General features: G+C 45.5%; 1 protein-coding gene across 3 annotated transcripts in view; it reads right to left on the reverse strand.

Annotated features, from left to right (window-relative positions):
• The window catches only part of SH3GL2 (SH3 domain containing GRB2 like 2, endophilin A1), a 291,337-nt gene that overhangs the window by 17,884 nt on the left and 248,782 nt on the right, over positions 1-24,671 (reverse strand). For all 3 annotated transcript variants that reach the window (XM_063914183.1, XM_063914182.1, XM_063914184.1), the window contains exons 5-7: positions 22,145-22,278; positions 11,023-11,181; positions 6,866-6,969 (exon numbers count right to left, since the gene is read on the reverse strand). In XM_063914183.1, coding sequence (XP_063770253.1) covers positions 6,866-6,969; positions 11,023-11,181; positions 22,145-22,278 — 397 coding nt within the window. The remainder of the gene's footprint in view (positions 1-6,865; positions 6,970-11,022; positions 11,182-22,144; positions 22,279-24,671) is intronic.

Consider the following 24,671-nt stretch of genomic DNA (forward strand, 5'->3'; position numbering starts at 1 on the left):
AACAGTATGAACAACAACTGAGCCTCCTTTTACGGATGGCTCATAACAATAACCCTTTAGTGAAGCAATAACTATATACATGCATTGCAGAGAGTCCGCACTTGGCACGGGCGCCCAGCATCCACTACGGACTACGAGAAATAGAATTACCGGTGAGTAAATTCTTATTTTCTCTGACGTCCTAGTGCATGCTGGGAACTCCGTAAGGACCATGGGGATTATACCAAAGCTCCCTAACGGGCGGGAGGGTGCGGATGACTCTGCAGCACCGAATGAGCAAACTCAAGGTCCTCCTCAGCCAGGGTATCAAACTTGTAGAATTTAGCAAATGTGTTTGAACCCGACCAAGTAGCAGCTCGGGAAAGCTGTAAAGCCGAGACCCCTCGGGCAGCCGCCCAAGAAGAGCCCACCTTCCTTGTGGAATGGGCTTTTACTGATTTAGGATGCGGCAGTCCAGCCGCAGAATGTGCCAGCTGAATCGTGCAACAGATCCAGCGAGCAATAGTTTGCTTTGAAGCAGGAGCACCCAGCTTGTTGGGTGCATGCAGGATAAATAGCGAGTCAGTTTTCCTGACTCCAGCCGTCCTGGAAACATAAATTTTCAAAGCCCGGACTACGTCCAGCAACTTGGAATCCTCCAAGTCCCGAGTAGCCGCAGGCACCACAATAGGTTGGTTCAAATGAAACGCTGATACCACCTTTGGCAGAAATTGGGGACGAGTCCTCAATTCTGTCCTGTCCATATGGAAGATCAGATACGGGCTTTTACACGACAAAGCCGCCAATTCTGACACACGCCTAGCTGAAGCTAAGGCCAACAGCATGACCACCGTCCACGTGAGATACTTTAGCTCCACGGTCCTAAGTGGCTCAAACCAGTGTGATTTCAGGAAATCCAACACAACGTTAAGATCCCAAGGTGCCACTGGAGGCACAAAAGGGGGCTGAATATGCAGCACTCCCTTTACAAACGTCTGAACTTCAGGCAGTGAAGCCAGTTCTTTTTGAAAGAAAATAGGGCCGAAATCTGGACCTTTATGGACCCCAATTTTAGGCCCATAGTCACCACTGACTGTAGGAAGTGCAGAAATGGATCCAGCTGGAATTCCTCTGTTGGGGCCTTCCTGGCCTCACACCAAGCGACATATTTTCGCCATATGCGGTGATAATGCTTTGCTGTCACATCCTTCCTAGCTTTTATCAGCGTAGGAATCACTTCATCTGGAATGCCCTTTTCCGTTAGGATCCGGCGTTCAACCGCCATGCCGTCAAACGCAGCCGCGGTAAGTCTTGGAACAGACAGGGCCCCTGCTGTAACAGGTCCTGTCTGAGAGGCAGAGGCCATGGGTCCTCTGAGATCATTTCTTGTAGTTCTGGGTACCAAGTTCTTCTTGGCCAATCCGGAACGATGAGTATAGTTCTTACTCCTCTCTTTCTTACTATCCTCAGTACCTTGGGTATGAGAGGAAGAAGAGGGAACACATAAACCAACTGGTACACCCACGGTGTCACTAGTGCGTCCACAGCTATCGCCTGAGGGTCCCTTGACCTGGCGCAATATTTTTTTAGCTTTTTGTTGAGGCGGGACGCCATCATGTCCACCCGTGGCAGTTCCCAGCGATTTACAATCTGTGTGAAGACTTCTTGATGAAGTCCCCACTCTCCCGGGTGGAGGTCGTGCCTGCTGAGGAAGTCTGCTTCCCAGTTGTCCACTCCCGGAATGAACACTGCTGACAGTGCTAGCACGTGATTCTCCGCCCATCGAAGAATCCTTGTGGCTTCAGCCATTGCCATCCTGCTTCTCGTGCCGCCCTGGCGGTTTACATGGGCGACCGCCGTGATGTTGTCTGACTGAATCAGTACTGGGTGGTTTTGAAGCAGGGGCTCTGCTTGACTCAGGGCGTTGTAAATGGCCCTTAGTTCCAGTATATTTATGTGTAGTGAAGTCTCCAGACTTGACCACTGTCCTTGGAAGTTTCTTCCCTGAGTGACTTCCCCCCATCCTCGGAGGCTTGCATCCGTGGTCACCAGGACCCAGTCCTGTATGCCGAACCTGCGGCCCTCGAGAAGATGAGCACTCTGCAGCCACCACAGCAGAGACACCCTGGCCCTTGGGGACAGGGTGATCAACCGATGCATCTGAAGATGCGATCCGGACCATTTGTCCAACAGATCCCACTGAAAGATCCTTGCATGGAACCTGCCGAAGGGAATTGCTTCGTAAGAAGCCACCATCTTTCCCAGGACTCGCGTGCAGTGATGCACCGACACCTGTTTTGGTTTCAGGAGGTCCCTGACCAGAGATGACAATTCCTGGGCCTTCTCCACCGGGAGAAACACCTTCTTCTGTTCTGTGTCCAGAAACATGCCCAGGAAAAGCAGACGCGTCGCAGGAATCAGCTGCGACTTTGGGATATTCAGAATCCAGCCGTGCTGTTGCAACACTTCCTGAGAGAGTGCTACGCTGACCAACAACTGCTCTCTGGACCTCGCCTTTATGAGGAGATCGTCCAAGTACGGGATAATTATAACTCCCTTCTTCCGAAGGAGTATCATCATTTCGGCCATTACCTTGGTAAATATTCTCTGTGCCGTGGAGAGACCAAACGGTAACGTCTGGAATTGGTAATGACAGTCCTGTACCACAAACCTGAGGTATTCCTGGTGAGGTGGGTAAATGGGGACATGCAAGTAAGCATCCTTGATGTCCAGCGACACCATAAAATCCCCCTCTTCCAGGCTTGCAATAACCGCCCTGAGCAATTCCATTTTGAACTTGAACTTCTTTATATAAGTGTTCAAGGATTTTAAATTCAGAATGGGTCTCACCGAACCGTCCGGTTTCGGTACCACAAACATTGTGGAATAGTAACCCCTTCCCTGTTGAAGGAGGGGGACCTTGATTATCACCTGCTGGAGGTACAGCTTGTGAATTGCCGCCAGTACTACCTCCCTTTCCCTGGGAGCAGCTGGCAAGGCTGATTTGAGGTAACGGCGAGGGGGAGTCGCCTCGAACTCCAGTTTGTATCCCTGAGATACAATTTGTACAGCCCAGAGATCCACCTGTAAGCAAACCCACTGGTTGCTGAAGCTTCGGAGACACGCCCCCACCGCACCTGGCTCCGCCTGTGGAGCCCCAACGTCATGCGGTGGACTTCGTGGAAGCAGGGGAGGATTTTTGTTCCTGGGAACTGGCTGCCTGGTGCAGCTTCTTTCCTCTACCCTTGCCTCTGGCCAGAAAGGATGCTCCTCTGACCCGCTTGCCTTTCTGAGGCCGAAAGGACTGCACTTGATAATACGGTGCTTTCTTAGGCTGTGAGGGAACCTGAGGTAAAAAAGTCGACTTCCCAGCAGTTGCTGTGGATACGAGGTCCGAGAGACCGTCCCCAAACAATTCCTAACCCTTATAAGGCAAAACCTCCATGTGTTTTTTAGAATCAGCATCACCTGTCCACTGCTGAGTCCATAATACTCTCCTGGCAGAAATGGATATTGCATTAATTCTAGATGCCAGCAGGCAAATGTCCTTCTGGGAATCCCGCATATATAAGACGACGTCTTTTATATGTTCGAGGGTTAGCAAAACAGTATCCCTGTCGAGGGAATCAATGTTGTCTGACAGGGAATCAGTCCATGCTGCTGCAGCACTACACATCCAGGCTGAAGCAATAGCAGGTCTCAGTAGAGTACCAGAGTGTGTATACACAGACTTCAGGATAGCTTCCTGCTTTCTATCCGCAGGCTCCTTTAGGGCGGCCGTATCCTGAGACGGCAGTGCCACCCTTTTAAATAAGCGTGTTAGCGCCTTGTCCACCCTAGGGGATGTTTCCCAACGTAACCTATCCGTTGGCGGGAAAGGGTACGCCATCAGTAACCTTTTAGAAATCACTAGTTTCTTATCAGGGGAACTCCACGCTTCTTCACACAATTCATTTAATTCATCAGATGGGGGAAAAGTCACTGGCTGCTTTTTCTCCCCAAACATAATACCCCTCTTGGTGGTAACCGGGTTAATGTCAGAAATGTGCAATACATCTTTCATTGCAGTAATCATGCATCGGATGGCTTTTGTAGACTGTACATTTGTCTCATCCTCATCTACACTGGAGTCAGACTCCGTGTCGACATCTGTGTCTACCATCTGAGCTAGCGGGCGTTTATGAGCCCCTGACGGCTTCTGAGTCGCCTGGGCAGGCGCGGGCTGAGTCCCCGGCTGTCCCAAGGCTGCTGCGTCATCGAACCTTTTATGTAAGGAGTTGACACTGTCGGTTAAGACCTTCCACATATCCATCCAATCAGGTGTCGGCCCCGTCGGGGGCGACACCACACTTATCTGCCCCTGCTCCGCCTCCACGTAACCCTCCTCATCAAACATGTCGACACAGCCGTACCGACACACCGCACACACACAGGGAATGCTCAGACTGAGGACAGGACCCCACAAAGTCCTTTGGGGAGACAGAGAGAGAGTATGCCAGCACACACCACAGCGCTATATAACACAGGGATTTACACTATAAAAAGTGATTTACCCAATAGCTGCTTAAATATCTTATTTGCGCCTAAATGTAAGTGCCCCCCCTCTCTTTTTTACCCTTCTTGTATCAGGATACTGCAGGGGAGAGCCTGGGGAGCTGCTTCCAGCGGAGCTGTGAAGGGAAAATGGCGCTGGTGTGCTGAGGAAGAAGGCCCCGCCCCCTCAGCGGCGGGCTTCTGTCCCGCGTTTTATGTAACTTAATGTCGGGGTTTTTTACACATATACAGTTTTCAGACTGTATTATGTGTATTTTAAGTGCCAAAAGGTATTATAATTGCTGCCCAGGGCGCCCCCCCCCCAGCGCCCTGCACCCTACAGTGACCGGAGTGTGTGGTGTGCTGTGGGATCAATGGCGCACAGCTGCGGTGCTGTGCGCTACCTTAATGAAGACAGGAGTCTTCTGCCGCCGATTTCATCGCTTCTCTTCTGTCTTCTGGCTCTGCAAGGGGGACAGCGGCGCGGCTCCGGGAACGGACGATCGAGGTCAGGCCCTGTGTTTGAACCATCTGGAGCTAATGGTGTCCAGTAGCCTAAGAAGCACAAGCTAGCTGCAAGCAGGTAGGTTTGCTTCTCTCCCCTCAGTCCCACGTAGCAGTGAGTCTGTTGCCAGCAGATCTCACTGAAAATAAAAAACCTAACAAATACTTTCTTTTCTAGCAAGCTCAGGAGAGCCCACTAGGAGCACCCAGCTCTGGCCGGGCACAGATTCTAACTGAGGTCTGGAGGAGGGGCATAGAGGGAGGAGCCAGTGCACACCAGATAGTACCTAATCTTTCTTTTAGAGTGCCCAGTCTCCTGCGGAGCCCGTCTATTCCCCATGGTCCTAACGGAGTTCCCAGCATCCACTAGGACGTCAGAGAAATATACTTTTACAAGCTCAAAATTGCAGTTGAAGCGTTTCAATCCAGCTTTTCTATAACAGTGCTCCATTAAGTTCAAGTTTTGTTACTATGACATTTTATCAAGTCATTGCAATCTTAACATTCTGTCAAATTGTGCAGTTGTATTAGTGTATGTTACCTTCCACTGAGTTGTATTATAACAGAATGCAATCAAGCTGTGTAGCTGTACCATTTTCCAGGCCTTTTATCATAAAATTGTATCAGGCTGAGCAGGGGGCTGGGTAAATCTGTTGAGCCGTGTTATCACAAGATTACCTGATATTATGTCTGCGGACTTTAAAAAAAACACAGATTTTCGGCTGCTATGTAGTAAAATACATTTGGTTAATACCAGAAAAGTGAGCTTCTGTATAGAATGTTTTGGGGCATAGGTATATAGTTATACTGTAAATTAAATGGACTCATAATAGATTTGGTATACCTCTTCATTTAAGAACACAGATTGAGCCTTTTGTATTAGTGTAGTTATGAGGGAACAGCTGTCTTTCTACCCCTACGCACACACTCCCACACACATATGCACTTTTGCCTCTCTGAGAAAAGATGGCGTAAAGTCAAAACAGTATGATGCTGCTAAGGATTAAGCAAATAGCATCACCCATTTACAGATACACAAACCAAACAAGGGTTAAAATGGATTTCATACCCCAGTCAATCGATGCATTAAAGTGAGAATGGCGGTTTCTGGCCTGGCGTGATTGGCAAGTGATGTCTCAGATGTGCCTGTTTCCCAGGTATAGTCCCTGTTTTGAAGGTTCTTTCCCCAGAAAAGTCCCCATGGCTGTATACTCCTCTTCTCCGGCTGCTCTCCCAGTTATCAAGACCATTGCTCTTCTATTGGTATAATGCCAGCCCTCACTGACTGGTCCACTAAGTACATAAAGGGCAGTGGTGGAAGAAAGTGATTCTTGGCACTGTACATCACTATCATAGGTGCCAAGATTACATCAGGAGGAACAAGTGTGTACATTCGCGCCCCGTGATGGCGTAAGCTTCGAGATGTGACTTGACAATAGAAAAGTCACATTACCCTATGTGTACATAATATAATGTAATGAAATGGCATAAGAGAGAATAGTGTCTTGACAGATATAAATAAAGTGAGAGTTGCATTTATCTTATGAAAATACAACTTGCAAATCTGTTACTTTCAATATTTGTACAAAACAAAATTTGACACAACAAATGGACAAAACTGTTTGTTGCACCACATCATTTTTTAAATAGCTCAACACATGATTTTTGTACATTTTTTTTATAATTTGAAACGCATTGAGATCTGGTGTGACAGGTCCTTTTATGCTTGTTATTTTAACTACAGATTTATATATATGTTACATACAGTATGTTCCCATGCTACAGTATATCCCAAAAACAAGCTATGAAACCCAGATATAAATTCATATGTAGGTAACAGAATGCTTACCTGTGTTCAAGTTTTACAGTGACTTCCTGTAAGATCTGCACTGCTTGCTTGTGGTACTCCAGCTGTGCTTGTACAAGAGCAGAGAGCTGGCTCACCTGTTCAATCTGAGCACACAACAGGTCAAAAGTAGTTATTGGTTGGCCAAAATGTGAAAGGTAGATACAGGGGTATATTCACTTAAGGCTGATTTCTACGGATTTGAAATCAATCTAAATTGATGTTGTATTTCAGTGGCTAAAACACATTTATAAACAGACAAAAGTTTCTATATTGATTTTCAAATGTTAGTACTGTAAATGTGTGTTTTAGCGCCTGAAACACAATATTTATTTAAAATCAATAGAGAATCGGCCTTTATTAAATTTACCCTCTAGTCTCACTTTATTCCTCTTCAAAAAAAGAGTTCCATAATATGAAAGCTATACAAGGTGATCCCACGTGTTTTAGATCTGCAAAAACTACATAGTAGTCTAAAAATATGTTCTCATTTAGATTTCTCTTACTCTTTCCAAAGATGGCAAAGATCAACTATGAGAATATCTGCTAAATATAGATGCTCTTCATTTACAGATACCATTGGAGATATATATATAGGTACTAAACACAGTATCCCCAGGGGGTCTAAATGAAACTCTGGGACTACAGTGTTTTCTATAATATCATTGCACTGCTCATTCCCAAGCTATAATCCACATAGACAAGCATCTCTTTTTATTTATTATTGTTCAATTCAGAAGCGCTAATTGTGTTCTATAGCGGGCTTAATGTGATTTATATTCTACCCAGTATAGCATGTATTAATAGTAATAGTTTAGTTGATATTCCGCTATCAGTAACTGACACCCAATGTTTTTAACTTCTGTATTATTGAGGTATTTAGGATGTATCCTCTCTGATCTTTTAACACGCACTGTTGTTATTGTTTTTTTGTGTATAGGCGTCACTTAGCAACACCTTTTCACATCCTTCTATTGGTTCTCCTAGTCCGGCGCGGCCAGATGACGTCACTGTTCTGAGACCCGCGTGATTAGCGGCTGGACGCGGCGGGAATGGCAGTGCCGGACAGGTGAGTGATGTTAGACATTGTTAACACTTGTTAGATAGGGTATATTAGATGTGGTTTGTTGTATGTTGTTTGTATTGCTTGTCCCTGAAGACGGGGTATCACCCCGAAACGGCGTAGGACCGTAATAAAGGCTGTACGTTCTGCTTACCAGTCTGCTGAGTGCCTCTGCTTATATGGCTATATATATATAGGATTCGCAGGTCCGGCACTCCATGCTTAGATCAGCAGCTGCGGCGGTGCCCTCACAGGGGGAACAAATAGAGTTTGCAAAGGTGCGGCACTCGTACCAAATAAACAGACTTCAAAAGCAAAGTAGCTATTGCATCAACGTTTCAATATTTATATATTGTCTTCAGGATCCTGAAGACAATATATAAATATTGAAACGTTGATGCAATAGCTACTTTGCTTTTGAAGTCTGTTTATTTGGTACGAGTGCCGCACCTTTGCAAACGCTATATATATATATATATATATATATATATAGTGGAGGGATAAGGGTACCGGCGACCAATGTTGTGTAAATATGCAAATAATTAATATTAAAAGCTTAAGATTTATGAGCCAAAAAATATAAAATCGAACAAACAGTTTTAATATATAGATAAAATACATAAAAGGTCATATAATATCCGAATCAGGTAAAAAGGTAACAAGGTAAAAGACTTAGCTTTAAAATAGGCAAGGGGGTCACTGCAGGGAACCCAACGCGTTTCGTCACATCAGACTTCTTTGAAGAAGTCTGATGTGACGAAACGCGTTGGGTTCCCTGCAGTGACCCCCTTGCCTATTTTAAAGCTAAGTCTTTTACCTTGTTACCTTTTTACCTGATTCGGATATTATATGACCTTTTATGTATTTTATCTATATATTAAAACTGTTTGTTCGATTTTGTATTTTTTGGCTCATAAATCTTAAGCTTTTAATATTAATTATTTGCATATTTACACAACATTGGTCGCCGGTACCCTTATCCCTCCACTATATCTTTTCTCTGGCAGCACCGTACTAGTGCTGCACCCTTAAGGGGTGGCTGACACCTCTAACAAGGTGGTTGTGTATCTTATACCTTTTTATTACATCATATATCTTTTTACAACATATAAATCAAGTTAGTACTGAGACTATACCCCACAAGTGGCGCTGTATCACCCTTTTGCAATATATATATATATGTATTAAACTTTACTGGGACAAATAGCTGACATAATAAACAGCTGATTATTCTCGTATACTGCCGAGGTGGAAAATATTCATGTTCCTGATTATAACAAGCACATCTCAGGGAACTGTGCAATTAGCAATGACAATATTGCCTACCACTCCATCGGAAAGTGGGCAATGGTACGGCAGAAGAGAAAGTTGGCTGCTGTATGTAAAACTGACACCGCAGAATAAGTGATGCAAAAGATAGCTAAAAAATTGCAATTTTGATTTGAGGGATAGTGGTGGCATTATCATCAGAATAGGGCATTAAAAGTGCTCCTCTATCTATTCATTATAATATTTTATACATTAAATTAGACTAAGTAGAGACGATTAGTGTCAGTCTAGCAGTATACATAAAAGGCTGGTCTTTACCTATGAGCTTCCTGATAGGAAAGAACTTTATTTATTTTAACAAATAATGTAGGACAGAGAGGTTTATGTACTAGAGTGCTTGCATAATGAAATGTATTCATGGGTAAATTGAATACAATTTTGAGACCAAGAGGCGATCAATCCAGGCTACTAGTTTCAGAATAAATTTACACATTATACAGATTTGCTGGGAAACAAAACTATTTCCATTTTGGAAATAGACTATTCTTAACAGATTTGGAGCTATGATTCTGCAAATCGTAGACTTTGATATACTGTATAACAGCTCTTGTGTTTTCCCACAACAACAATATCTGCAATCAGTCATATCCAATCAGTACTAAGATCAAAGAAGCATTGCAGAACAATGGGGGCAATTCAGATCTGATCGTAGATGTGCTACATTTACGATCATTTTCTCAGACATGCAGGGGGATGCCCAGCACACGGCTAGTCCGCCCCGCATGTCTGGCTCTGCCCACCCCTTCCCCCCACACAGGTGCAAAAGCATTGCATGGCGGCGATGCCTTCACACCCGGCAAGTAGCTCAGCTAGTGCACATCCTAGCTGTTCTGACAGGCAGCTATCCGCCGCGTCCTGGGTCGCAGCGGCTGCGTGTGACGTCACACAGCTGCCGCGGCCCACCCCTCTAACGCCGTTGGCGCGCCCCCTCCCGCCCCGTCTCTGCTTGTCAATGAGGCAGAGTCGATCGCAGCCCTGAGATGCTGTTAGCATCTCACTGGGCTCCTGGGGTACGCACGCGCAATGCGGCCACTGTTTGTGCGCACTCCAGCAAGGGCTTCAGACTGTGATCGCTGCACCAGTCTGAATTAGGCTTAATGGGCACAGCCATTGGTCTGTTCACAAAATTCTGTATTATGTAAGTGTATTGTGACTAACTCTTCACTATAGTGGAGCTAATTCTAAAGAAGAAAATATTTTGATACGTTGTAGTTTAGAGAGAAATAAATATTGCCTTTTCTGTATTGGCAGAACAGCTCTGTGTAATAATAAAGTCCCTCTGAAGTTTCTGCTCAGAGGCTTCTAGATTCCTTTGAAAGTCTACCACAGTCACTGACTTTCATCTATAAATACATTGCCCTGTTAGCATTATATGAATTAATAACTTTTTAATTCTTCTTTGTCCTTATATACTGTTCAGACAAAGTGATACAACTGCAAGTATGTACATTATCTTACACTATCATTTTCTTTACTCCCTGAGTTGAGACTGAATATCCAAAGTAAAGTATTACTTATTATAACCAGTCATTATAGAGATCCATTTTATTGCTTTCACATACAGTACATTAAATGGATCATCTAGTGGATGAGAAAGACATGATAAATTATACATTATGTTCTGGATTTCTATATGTTTTGTGTCATTACAATTATGTTTTACTTGTAATAGTAATCTTCCTTTTGTACCAGTGTGCATTTAATATGAAAATCCTTGAAATACCGTAAATTAAATGGTTTTAGCAGGATATACACAGCAGTGTCTTACATCCATTTCCAAAAGGTTAAACATGCTCGATTCTGCAATTTCTTTGGACTCATCAAATTTCTCTAGAGCCTGACGAATCTCATCATCTGTGATCTTGCCTTGCCTTTTCTTTTTGTAATCAAAGTCCAGGCGCCTTCCTTCCAACTTTTTTAAGTGATGCTGAAAAAGAATATTGTGACTTTATTTTAATTACACTAATATACGTTATATATATATTTTTTTAAATGTTATCTATGATTAAACCTCAGGTTTTAGTGTTTACTATTGAAATATGAATATTGCATTCCTCCCAACTCTGGAGTGCCAGAAATCAGAATAGGGGGCATAGCCGCACCTTGGGGGCATGCCTACCGCTGTTGTAGCATTAGGCCATTTGCCACACTCCCCTTCCATCCAGTAAGCCAGTGGTTTTGAACTGCAGTATTCAAGTACCCCCAACAGGACATGTTCTGTGCAGTTAATTAATCATGCACAGGTGCATAGGTGTGCACAGGTAATTTTATTAGGTGGTGCACCACAGGAGAGGCTTGTCTAGCACTATTTTACATTCTCTCAGTAAAATCACATGGCTTAATCTAATTTCTCCCTAGTTCCTAATAAAGTAGATATAATACACCGCAGAAAAATAAAATTAAACATAATGGTGCGATCACCGGCCGGTACTGACTGTCCGCTACAGCATAACCCGGAGTCCTAGCTGCCGCTGTACTCTATCGCTGCTTACACTTCCCCAACACAAGTAAAGTTTAAAATTTACACATGTGCCAACAGAGCCTCATTTGCCTCTTTCTATGCCATCAGACTCCTCCTCTGCAGGACACCAGCATTTGTCAAACATGTCCCCATGCTCACCAGCTGACAGTCGTGCCCCTTATTCACAATACGCCACACAGTATGAGCCAAAATTCACAATATGCCACACAGTATATCCCCCAGCGGGGCCAGATACCACTAACGCCCCCAGAGGTGCTAGATACACATAATACCCCCTGAGGTGCCAGATACACGTAATACCCCCGGAGGCGCCAGATACAGATAATACCACCGGAGGTGCCAGATACAGACAAAACCCCCAGAGGTACCAGATACAGATAATCCCAGCAGAGGTGCCAGATACAGATAATCCTCCAATCAGTGCTCACCGTCGCTGCTGCTGCCTTGCCAAGGCTTGTGCTTTATAAGGAGAGGAGAGCATAGCGTGCGTCTCTCCTAAGTCCTGCTCATCACTGAACTGAAGTCTTCCTGCGGTGGTGGCCATTTGAAACATGGCGCTGGCCGTCAGCCTATCAAAGCTTGCGGTCCGGAAGCCAATCAAGAGCTGCCATTGCCGGTCCACAAGTTATGATTGGCTGGCGGCCGACACCAAATTGGAAATAGCCAGGTGTAGGGAGTGTTCAGGAATCAATCGGCAGGCGAGGGAGGGCGGCAAACATTAGGGGGTGCCTGTGCACACCAGGAACAACCTGTGCGCACGCCTATGCACAGGTGAGTTAATCTAGTTTGCTGGGTCAGTAATTATTCCGCCAGCTTTCACAGTCAGAAAACAGGATTTTGGTACTTACCAGATAAATTCTTTTCTTTGAATCCACAGGGGGCACTGGAGTACTCTTGGGATATGGATGGAGCGTTAGCAGGATAGGCTCATTTAAATATTTAAATGAGTAACTCTCCATCCCCTCCATACTCCCAAAGTACCTAAGTGTTTTTTACTGAGCCGAACAGAGCAATAGAGAAGATGAACAATAGAGAATTACATATAATATTATAACTTAACGGACAACAATGAATTTGACACATAACTTAACGGACAACAGTTGGCACAATAATCGATATCACCTGAACATTTGAACAAGTCGGTGAGAATGTGTTACCATAAGATCCACTGAACACAAGACAGGTAAAACTGCTCTGGGTGGGCGTCCAGTGCCCACTATGGATTCATAGAAAAGGATTTTTCTGGTAAGTACCAAAATCCTATTTTCTTTTTCATCCACTAGGGATCACTGGAGTACTCTTGGGACGTACCAAAGTTTCCCCCTTGGGCGGGAGAGCTGTTTGGCACCTGTAACAGACGGCCAAAACTAGATGCTGATGCCACAAACGTATCAAACTTGTAAAAGCGCACAAACGTGTGTACTGATGACCATGTAGCCGCACGGCAAAGTTGTGTCGTAGAAGCTCCACGACCTGCTGCCCATGAAGTTCCCACAGAATGTGTGGAATGAGCTGAAACTGATGTAGGCGTTTGTAGCCTAGCATGAAGGTAAGCCTGACGTATGGTTAGCTTAATCCATCTGGAGAAGGTCTGCTTAGAAGCTGGCCAACCCATCTTGACTGCATCACAGAGAACAAACAATGAATCCGTCTCACGAACAGTTGATGTTCGGGCCACATAAACGTGAAGCACGCGTACCACATCCAAAGTAGCTGAAGTTCCTGCACTTTCTGATAATACCGGAACTACGATTGGTTGATTGATGTGAAAAGATGATACCACCTTTGGTAGGAAAGGGGGATTCGTCTGAAGTTCCGCTCTATCATCATGAAACACTAAATACAGTGGTTTGCATGACAAAGCACCCAATTCTGAAACACGTCTTGCTGAAGCTAAGGCTAGGAGAAAAACTGTTTTCAAAGTTAGAAACTTAAGATCAATTTGTTGTAAGGGTTCAAAAATTGAAGACTGTATAAAATCTAAAACCAGATTCAAGTCCCATGGCGCTGCAGGTGGTATAAATGGAGGTTGTACTCTGAGGACACCTTGCAGGAAAGTGTAAACTGTTGGCAAAAGGGCCAAACGCCTTTGAAAGAAAATTGACAAAGCTGAGACCTGCACCTTTAGTGTAGATAAACGTAGTCCTCCATCTAACCCCGTCTGTAGAAATAGCAAAAGACGGGATAATTTGAAAGGTGATGTCGGAAACTTCCGAGCTTCACATCACCCTATGTAGGCATACCAAATCCTGTGATAATGAGCTGCCGTAACTGGCTTCCTAGCACGTAACATGGTTGGTATAACAGATTCTGCAATGCCCTCTCGTCTTAAGAGGGCGGTTTCAACAGCCACCCCGTCAAACGCAGCCACGCTAAATCGGGGTAAAGGAATGGACCCTGTTGTAGCAGGTCCGGACGTAGCGGGAGCGGCCAAGGATCATCTGCGATTAGCCCACGGAGATCCGAGAACCACGCTCTCCAAGGCCAATGAGGCGCCACTAGTATGACTGTCGTGGACTCTCTTTTGATCCGCTTTAGCAACCGAGGAAGCAGCGGAAACGGTGGAAACAGATACACGAGGCTGTATGGCCACGCGATCGTGAGAGCATCCACTGCCACCGCCTTTGGATCTCTTGTTCTGGACACATACTGGGATGTTTGATGATTTTGGCGAGATGCCATTAGATCCACCTGTGGGTAACCCCACCGCTGGACCAACATCTGGAACACTTTGGGATTTAATGCCCATTCTCCTGGATGAAAATCCTGACGGCTGAGATAATCTGCCTCCCAGTTGTCCACTCCTGGAATGAACACTGCCGACAATATCACCTGGTGATGCTCTGCCCAATTGAGGATTCAAGCAACTTCTCGCATGGACATGCGACTTCGAGTTCCTCCTTGTTTGTTGATGTATGTGACTGTCGTCGCGTTGTCTGACTGAACCTGGACAGTCTGAGACTGGAGCATGTGCACTGCTTGTCGCAGCGTGTTGTAAATTGCCCTGAGTTCCAGGACATTTATTGACAGTAATCTTTCTTGGTCTGACCAGAGACCCTGAAGCTGACAATTTTGGACCACTGCTTCCCAACCTCTGAGACTCGCGTCCGTCGTTAGAATTATCCAATTCCAGACGCCGAACCTTTTCCCTGCGGTGAGATTGCGTACTTGGAGCCACCAGAGTAGTGATACTCTGACCCTTGGAGACAACCGCACCATCTGATGAATTTGTAGATGCGAGCCTGACCACTGTGCGGAACATCCAGTTGAAAAGGACGTGAGTGAAATGTTCCGAACTGGAACGCTTCGAAAGACGCCGCCATCTTTTCTAACAGTCGAATGCACAAATGCACCGAGACTGTCCGTGGTTTGAGCATTAACTGTACCAGATGCTGAATACTTTGGACCTTCTGTTCTGGCAGGTAAATACGTTGATCCACCATATCGAGAATCATTCCTAGGAATTGAAGTCTTTGAGACGGAATCATGTTTGATTTCTTGAAGTTGACAATTCAACCGTGCTGAACTAGTACATTGTACGTTAGCAAGGCATGTTGAAGGAGTATCTGTTGAGACGGAGCTTTGATGAGCAGATCGTCTAAGTACGGAACTATTATCACTCCCAGGGATCAGAGATGAGCTATCATCACAGACATTACTTTTGTGAATACCCGAGGCGCTGACGAGAGGCCAAATAGTAGGGCCTGAAATTGATAATGGTTTTGTTGTACTGCAAACCTTAAGTACACCTGATGCGGTGGCCAAATTGGAATGTACAAGTACGCATCCTTGAGATACAGCGCAATCATGAATTCCTGTGGCTCTAAACCTGCAATTACTGACCGCAGGGATTCCATCTTGAATCTGTAGTAAGTGAAGTACTGATTGAGCCCCTTTAGGTTCAATATCGGTCTGACAGAGCAATCCGGCTTTGGTACTACAAAAAGATTGGAATAATAACCTTGACCCTGTTGGTGACCTGGAACCGGAATCAAAACTGCTGAATCTACCAGACTCTGATTCGCAGTCTGTATAACCGCCTTTTTGTCTTCTGACACAGGTAGACCTGTCTTGAAAAAGCGCTTTGGTGGAAGACAATCGAACTCTATTTTGTAACCTTTTAACACTAAATTGCGGATCCACCCATCTGTGGACGTCTGAAACCACGCCAAATGAAACATCTGAAGGCGTGCTTCCACAACTGAAGATCTGAGATGGGCTGGAGGCCCGTCATGCCACTAGCTTGTCGGTGGTCTTAGCGTCCTGACGACGGTTAGTGGTTTGTTGAAAACCACGTCCTCTACCACGTCTACTGTGTGTGGTTGTTCCTCTAGCGCGGCCTCGAAAGGACTGAAGTCTAAAGGATTTGAACTCTGGTCCTGAATATTTTCGTTTAGGAGCCTGTGAAGGCAATGGTAAGAAAACAGATTCTCCCCCAAAGTGCACGTCGTGCCGCAACTAGTGAAGCTGAAAGGCGAGAACTAACCTGGCCGACGTCCATAGAAGCTGTACATAGATACTCAGCAGATTCACAGATGTGATCAGCAAGAAGTATAAGGTGGTCGTCTTGTAGGGCCGACCTGAGCTGTGTTATCCATGCAATTACAGCCTTATTTACCCAAATTCCAACCAAAGCAGGTCTAAGCAACACCCCTACTGCTGTATACATTGACTTTAGCATAGCTTCTAGCTTACGCTCTGACGGGTCTTTAAGCGTAGTAGCAGTTGGTACTGGAATGGTTAACTTCTTAGAAAGTTTTGACACCGATGAATCCACCATCGGAGGATTCTCCCATTTAGACGTCATAGGGGTATATGCAATTGCGGTCGAATTCCCGAAATTGTCGAAAAACTGGACTTTTTCGCCAAAAATAAAATAAAAATCGACAATGCAATTCAGTACTTTCCGTCAAAAAAACGGACTTTCAAAATTCGACTTTTTGAAATTCGACATTTGTCAAATTCGACTTTTCTGCAATGGTACAAATGCGGCAATTCGACAAAAGTATATTCAATTGAAGTTTGGAAATTCGACAACAGTGCTTTTAGACAGTAAATTCGTCATTTTCAATCCGCCACACTTTGGTGGGTAAATCTAATAAAAAAAATTTAAAACATGTTTTTTTTTGGTGTTTTTTTATTGGTAATAGCATATCTATTTATATTAGAAGGGATTAGGTACTTGGTTTGTCTTTTTGGGAGGCACAAGTATTATTTATATATTTTTTAAAATATATATATATTTTTTTAGATGGAATGGTAAAATCCCGGAAAAAAATGGCGTGGGGTCCCCCCTCCAAAGCATAACCAGCCTCGGGCTCTTCGAGCTGGTCCTGGTTCTAAAAATCCGGGGGGAAAATGGACAGGGGATCCCCCGTATTTTTAAAACCAGCACCGGGCTCTGCGCCTGGTGCAAAAAATACGGGGGACAAAAAGACTAGGGGTCCCCCGTATTTTTTACACCAGCATCGGGCTCCACTAGCTGGACAGATAATGCCACAGCGGGGGTCACTTTTATACAGCGCCCTGCGGCCGTGGCATTAAATATCCAACTAGTCACCCCTGGCCGGGGTACCCTGGGGGAGTGGGGAGCCCTTCAATCAAGGGGTCCCCCCCCCAGCCACCCAAGGGCCAGGGGTGAAGCCCGAGGCTGTCCCCCCCATCCAAGGGCTGCGGATGTGAGGCTGATAGCCTTGAGAAAATGTAAAGAATATTGTTTTTTCCTGTAGTACTACAAGTCCCAGCAAGCCTCCCCCGCAAGCTGGTACTTGGAGAACCACAAGTACCAGCATGCGGGAGAAAAACGGGCCCGCTGGTACCTGTAGTACTGCTGGGAAAAAAATACCCAAATAAAAACAGGAGACACACACCTTGAGAGTAAAACTTTATTGCACACCTGCCGACACACACATAGGGGTCCCGGCATTCGGGAAAAGTGATCCCATGTGAAAACATGGGACCCCTTTCAGTCCGCAGGTCCGGGTGTGCGTTTATTTGTTTTGCCAAGTACGAGGATTTATATCTGGACACTGGATTGAGGTGAGTATTATTTGATTCACAGGTACCCCGGATCGTCGGATCAGGAGACGTGGCAGTCGGCGGGTCAACATAGGTAAGTATGTGTGTGTCGGCAGGTGTGCAATAAAGTTTTACTCTCAAGGTGTGTGTCTCCTGTTTTTATTTGGGTATTTTTTCCCCAGCAGTACTACAGGTACCAGCGGGCCCGTTTTTCTCCCGCATGCTGGTACTTGTGGTTCTCCAAGTACCAGCTTGCGGGGGAGGCTTGCTGGGACTTGTAGTACTACAGGAAAAAAACAATATTCTTTACATTTCTCAAGGCTATCAGCCTCCCATCCGCAGCCCTTGGATGGGGGGGGACAGCCTCGGGCTTCACTCCTGGCCCTTGGGTGGCTGGGGGGGGGACCCCTTGATTGAAGGGGTCCCCACTCCCCCAGGGTACCCCGGCCAGGGGTGACTAGTTGGATATTTAATGCCACGGCCGCAGGGCACTGTATAAAAGTGACCCCCGGCTGTGGCATTATCTGTCCAGCTAGTGGAGCCCGATGCTGGTGTAAAAAATACGGGGGACCCCTACTCTTTTTGTCCCCCGTATTTTTTGCACCAGCACCAGGCGCAGAGCCCGGTGCTGGTCTTAAAAATACGGGGGATCCCCTGTCCATTTTCCCCCCGGATTTTTAGAACCAGGACCAGCTCGAAGAGCCCGAGGCTGTTTATGCTTTGGAGGGGGGGACCCCACGCCATTTTTTTCCGTGCTTTTTCCCGTTTTTTAAAAAAAGGGACAAAATCCGTCAAATCGGCCGTTTTTCGTCAGCGGGACTGTCGAATCCGTTTTTTATTGCATATGGTCAATTTCGGCACCCACTTGCCGAAATTAGACTGTCGAATTGTGTCGAATTGAAAAACGGACGAAAAATTGACGCGATTCGCCGCTAATTGCATATACCCCATAGACTCTGGAAACAGGTAACTAGACAGAAACCGACCAGGTATAGAAAACCGTTTATCCGGATTCTCCCATGCCTGTGTTAACTGCTTATTAAGAGACTCTGAATAAGAAAAACACACCGGAGATCTCAGTCGTTTACCAAATAACACCTCATCATTTGAAAGAGGTTCTTCAGTCTCCGTAAAATCTAGAACCTGACGTACTGCCCTGATGAGATTATCAATGGCCGGACTATCAGTAACCTCACTATCTGACTCCTGGCCCAATTCACACTCCTCATGTTCCTCTTGAGATATGAGGTCTGGCACTGAATCGTCTGAATGCAACATAGCAGAAAATGGTAATTTATAAGACAAATTATAACTATCTTTGGGTCCCGAACTAGACTTGGACCTTTGCAAAGTCCTAGACATCTCCTGAGACCCTTCCGGTATCTCAGGCGGCATCACCCGAGCCTCAGATCTAGACGCCTTACGCTCCTTTCAAGCGGTGGCCAATTCCGATTGTAACCCAGACATTACATCCGCTAGCATTGCCCATAGAGGATCAGGAGAAGAAATCGTATTTGTAGCTGTATTTACAAAACATACCGTGCATGTGGTAGATCCATCAGGTAACACACTCGCACAAACATTGCAGCTAAGCTGCTTTTTGATTTAGCATTAGCCTTACTCATTATGTACACAGACAGACAAGTAGACAAAGACAGACAAGTCCCACGACTCAGTAAAATTTTTACTAAAGTGTGTATACGGCCGAAGTGTAGTGCACGTGGGCCACACTATATGAAACCGGAGCTGTACAGAATTTCTACTAACACCCCTGCTCCATCCGGTGGCCGAGTGTTGTAGGACAGCAAACTTCCTGGAAGAAGCAGGAAGTGGAGTTAAAATGGCCCCCAGCCATGTGGTTACATACCTATGTATAATACATAAATCATTTTAGGTTATATGTTAGCCTTACAGTGCTACAGTTATAACCCCTTTAAAGTCATACAGCCTTTATAGTAATAAAGCATCTTTTAGCAATACAGCTTTTATTAATACAGGCTTAATAGCGTGTTGTCACAAGCAGAATTAGCTGCTGCTGCGGGCATTATTCCCCCCCCCCCCTACAGCGGCGCTGCTTCTAATAGAAACAGACCGCGCCAGCAGGGAGCGCTGTCTGCGGTCTGAGAAAGGGCTAAGCTGCCGGCAGCGTGGAAGCTGTGTGTGGCAGGATCTCCACTGCGTGCAAGTTCCCCTTCAGTGAGAGCTGAGCCGGGAGCTGGGGAGCGGCGGTGGATGGCCAGTGGTAGCCGGATACCCACTGTGAGCTCCCATTCAGTGAGAGCTATCAGCGGCGGGAGCCGGGATCTGGGGAGCGGTGGCGGCCAGTGGTACCAGTGTACGTGGCTGGGCTGGGGAGGCGGTAGCGGGAGCAGCACATTACAAGTAATTAACAAGCAGTCCCCACACAGCGGGGCGGCAGCATGATCTGACCGCCCCGATCCCCCAGCAATGCTACATGAAAGAAGCGTGTCCGCCCGCTCTTACCTTAGGATGTTGGAGGCTATGAAGGGGCTTCTTGTGTAAGCTCTGTCCAGCTCCTTCCTGCAGCCTCAGTGACAATAGCTGAGCTGAGAATGGTCTATGGCGGTGCTCCTCTGGTGAGCGCCGACAAGCCAATAGCTGCCCCAGCAGCTTCCACAATCCCGGACCCAAGCTTCTTTATAAGCTAGGAAGGATTGAGATAGGATAGGGATTGAGCGTAAAAGGGAAAAATAAAAGTAAAATACAGAAAAAACGAGGAGAATCTCCACGTGTGCTCTATCCTGATTCAGCACAGAAAAGACACTGAGGTACTTTGAGAGTATGGAGGGGGTGGAGAGTTACTAATTTAAATATTTAAATGTGCCTATCCTGCTAACGCCCCGTCCATATCCCAAGAGTACTCCAGTGACCCCTAGTGGATGAAAAAGAAATACTTAAAACATGACCTGTTGGGAAAACATGAGGATTGAGTTTGAGAATCCCTACAATAACCCATTATTTGCAACTGGTGTCTGTAGCACTTCTTCACAATTTCTCTTCTATACAGAGCAGCAGTGAATAGGTTGCGCATCACAACTTTCTGACTCGGAGGAAACACTGTCCGATAAGGCCTGTCACGCCTACATTGGGACAGTTGGGAAGTATGTGTTGCTAAGGTGAATTTTTAACTGCATCCTCTATGATACTGTATACTCCATGTTCTTGTGTTTATTTGCAGGCTACAATTATCTGCAGCTTGATTCATATTTTACCATCTTTCTCCAAAGACAAAAAATAACCTCCAGTCAACGACTGCTCTAGTTGGTACCAATAGTATTCCTATAACAGCATGAAGAGGCGCATATCACTATTGTCACACATTATGTCCCCCAACAATACTGCAATGTATAAAATCACTGCCATTGCAAGTTCATTTTTTAAAGTTTAACATTTCTGCAGAAAAAACATATATTTGTATTTTTAAATTTAGGGCGGACGCAATCATTTTTAATCATAAAAAGGTATAAATTATTAAAACAAAAGATATTGAACCCACAATAGATTTCGACACAGCTCTCCAGACTCTACTTTATTTATTAATGTTCCTGAAAGTGAGAGTGAGGACTCGGGTCACTTTCCTCTCCTGCTTATGTCATTGCCGAGATACTATACACAAGTCCACGTGCTAGCACCTACTATTATTAGCTGCTAATGTGCTGCTGACAACTGTAGATTAAGTGATTGCATTTCAGCTTTTCACACTTTGCCACTGGCTGAATTATATGCAGCAGTGTATTATACCACCCTCAGTAAATACATAACAATAGCATACAGATGGGCCCTCCTACATCCTTGCTGCAGTTACGCTTAACAGCCCTTCTAGGGTGTGACTTGGTAGCGCAGAGCAACTTTATGTGCTATTTTTTCCATCAAAATGTGTCTTAGACATAGCTCTATGCGAATAGGACGCACAAGCAGCTTGTGCTGATTAAAATGATATGTGGCATGAGTATATTCTGTGTGTGACTGCGGCTGTATCTGCATACGAAATTATATGTTACAATGTTTACCTGGAATTCACTGTAACAAAGCATTATGTATGCAGATACAGCCGCAGTCACACACAGAATATAGGCATGCTTCATATAATTTTAATCAGCTTGTTAGCAATGTGAATAAGACGCATCTTCTGCAAAAAAGATGCCCAACATTAGCATAGTTGCACGGGACTTGTCAGCTTACTCACGCCAGGCATCTCCCACTGCATGGCTAAGTGAGGCAAGATGTAGAAGGATACATCTGTATGACACCTGACACACATACAGTAAATATACTGTTATGACAACCTTTATAATGAATGTAAAATAAATATATATACTGTATCTATTGAACAGAAGCTAGGGTAGGGTCTCTTATATTGCTTATATACCTGGATTTCCTTTAAATCTTTGTCATGCAGGTTTTGTAGTGGATCTATGAAGTTTTGCTTCACATCAATGTCTAAGGAGTCTTTGATATCAGAAAGTTCTCTCATAGATTCTCCTACATCAATAAGAGCTGGGCCTAGAGGCAAACAATATTTTTTTTAATTATTAATTCATGTACTGAAACAGGTAACAAGTAATACATACGAGATAAGGTATCCAAATTATCCACATTTGCCTATTCCTTGTTTTGGTTAATGATCTGCAAAAAAAGTAAGCATTATTCTCATTAATGTAGTTACTGTTCTGTGCAGAGCCGGATTCAGCCATCGGGCGGGCTGGGGCACTAAAGACTGGATGGGCACTCCCCTCTCATCAGCACCGCCCCCTGGCTGTGCCTTCTGTGTGTGCGCGCGTACCCTCCCCCATACCTCCATGAGTCAGCAGCAGCACAGGTCTTAACTGCACTAATGCAGGGCCATTGAGAGCAGACAAGGGCCTAGGTACTGGAGGTAGCCAGCGCCTCATCTCCCCCGTGTTTCTCAGACTCATTTCCCCACCCTGTGTCTCTCATAGATAGGCAGGTGAAGCAATGCCTCACCTGTCACAGACTTTTTACTCCAGAGTTTTAACTATAAAAATGATTAGAATAATACAAAGAAGATATCTATCATATAGGGGTATATTCAATTAAAGTCGGACCCATTCCGACATTCATTTGTCGGAATGGATCCGACTTGGGCTATTTAATGCATTCTCAATTCGACTTTTAAAAAAGTCGAATTGAGATGCGGGAGCTGAGACAGGGGAGAGGCACGGGCAGACGGGGGAGAGCAGCACTACAGCAGCGGCTATATAGCCGCCTGCCCGAGGCTCTCCCCCGTCTCTCTGCCTCTCCCCCTTCCCTCCTCTCCCCGTCCCCGCATCACAGCCACCGCTCACGGCAGCGTCAAACCCGGCTCCAGCAAGCGAGGTCTCGCTTGCTGGAGCCAGGTGGACGCTGCTGTGAGCGGCGGCTGTGACATCCTCCTGCGCTGCTCTCCCCATCTGGCTGCCCGCATCTCACTTCCACTTTTTTTAAAGTCGAATTGAGATGGTCGAAAATGGGGCCAAAACGCCCCGTTTTCTACACAAGCACGTGGATCGGCAGCAATTCCGCCGATCCACGTGCTTATCGACAAGTCGAATTCCTCGACTTGTCGAATAATTTGGGGTTAGATTGAACATGTCGGAACCCCTCTTTTCGATAGGCGGCAGCTTTCGACTTCAATTGAATATACCCCATAGTCCATGTAGTTTTCATATACTTTATATATTCAAAACTCTGGCTTATACTGGAATATGACAGGAAAGGCTCTGCCCCACCTCACCGCACGTCACTGCTCCCTATCTGCCTCTCAGCCATACCTCCCCCATCCCGTGTCTCAGCCTCATACTCGTCTATCAACCTTACCCCTTTACTGCCTGTTTAAGCATCATTCCCCTGGTATCTCTCAAGCCCATCATCCGGTGTCTCCCCAGATCAGTGCCTGTATTGTAGCACGTCCGACACACCCCACCCAAATCTAACTCTCTCTGCACGTTATATCTGCTCCACCTGCAGTGCACATGGTTCTTCCCAATTGCTAACTGTTTTGGTTTGCTAATAATTCTGAATAACCCCCATTATTAGGAGGTTTGCACATTTACTATATGTACAATATATTGTATATCTATTCTATATAAACAGGACTGGTAACAACTGGCCACACATGCAGGTCAAATTAAGATCCTATTGTTAAGAAAGTTGCAGTTTATTGACAGGTCACGCACAACCAAAACTTAAACTGGTAATTGCATTCATTGGGGGATATTCAATTGTTTGAAAAGTCAGTTGGGTGTCTGTTTTTTCCTATCTAATAGACAGGGAAAAAGAGACTCCCAACCGACTTTTCAAACATTTGAATTTCCCCCATTATGTGAATTAGAGCTCCCACTGCTGAAACATTTTCCACAGGCTGTACTATGGCAGTCCTATGTTCTATGGGGGTCTTTCCGAGTTGATAACACGCTGCCGATTTTCGCTGCGCTGCGATCAGGTCTCTACTGCGCTGCGTATACAATGCAATGCGCACGCGCTTCGTACGGGTACGAAGTCCTTTGTGGTTTTGCACTGGTTCTAGCGGAGATTCCAATCGCACAGCCGAACGCAAGGAGACTGACAGGAAGTGGGAGTTTCTGGGTGGCAACTGACCGTTTTCTGGGAGTGTTTGGAAAAACACAGGCGTGGCCGGGCGTTTGCTAGGCGGGTATCTGACGTCATTACTGTGTCACTCGTCGCAGCAATCATCGCACAGAATAAGTAACTGCATGGCTAGTTCTGTTCTGCACAAAATGTGTTTGCTGCTGCGCGGCTGCACAGGCGTTTGCACTCCTGCAAAGCGAAAATACACTCCCCCGTGGGCGGCGACTATGCGTTTGCACGGCTGCTAAAAGTAGCTAGCGAGCGATCAACTTGGAATGAGGGCCAATGTCCATTAAGCATGCAAGTAA

The sequence above is a fragment of the Pseudophryne corroboree genome, chromosome 1 (genome assembly GCF_028390025.1).
Source record: "Pseudophryne corroboree isolate aPseCor3 chromosome 1, aPseCor3.hap2, whole genome shotgun sequence".
Taxonomy (NCBI): Eukaryota; Metazoa; Chordata; class Amphibia; order Anura; family Myobatrachidae; genus Pseudophryne; species Pseudophryne corroboree.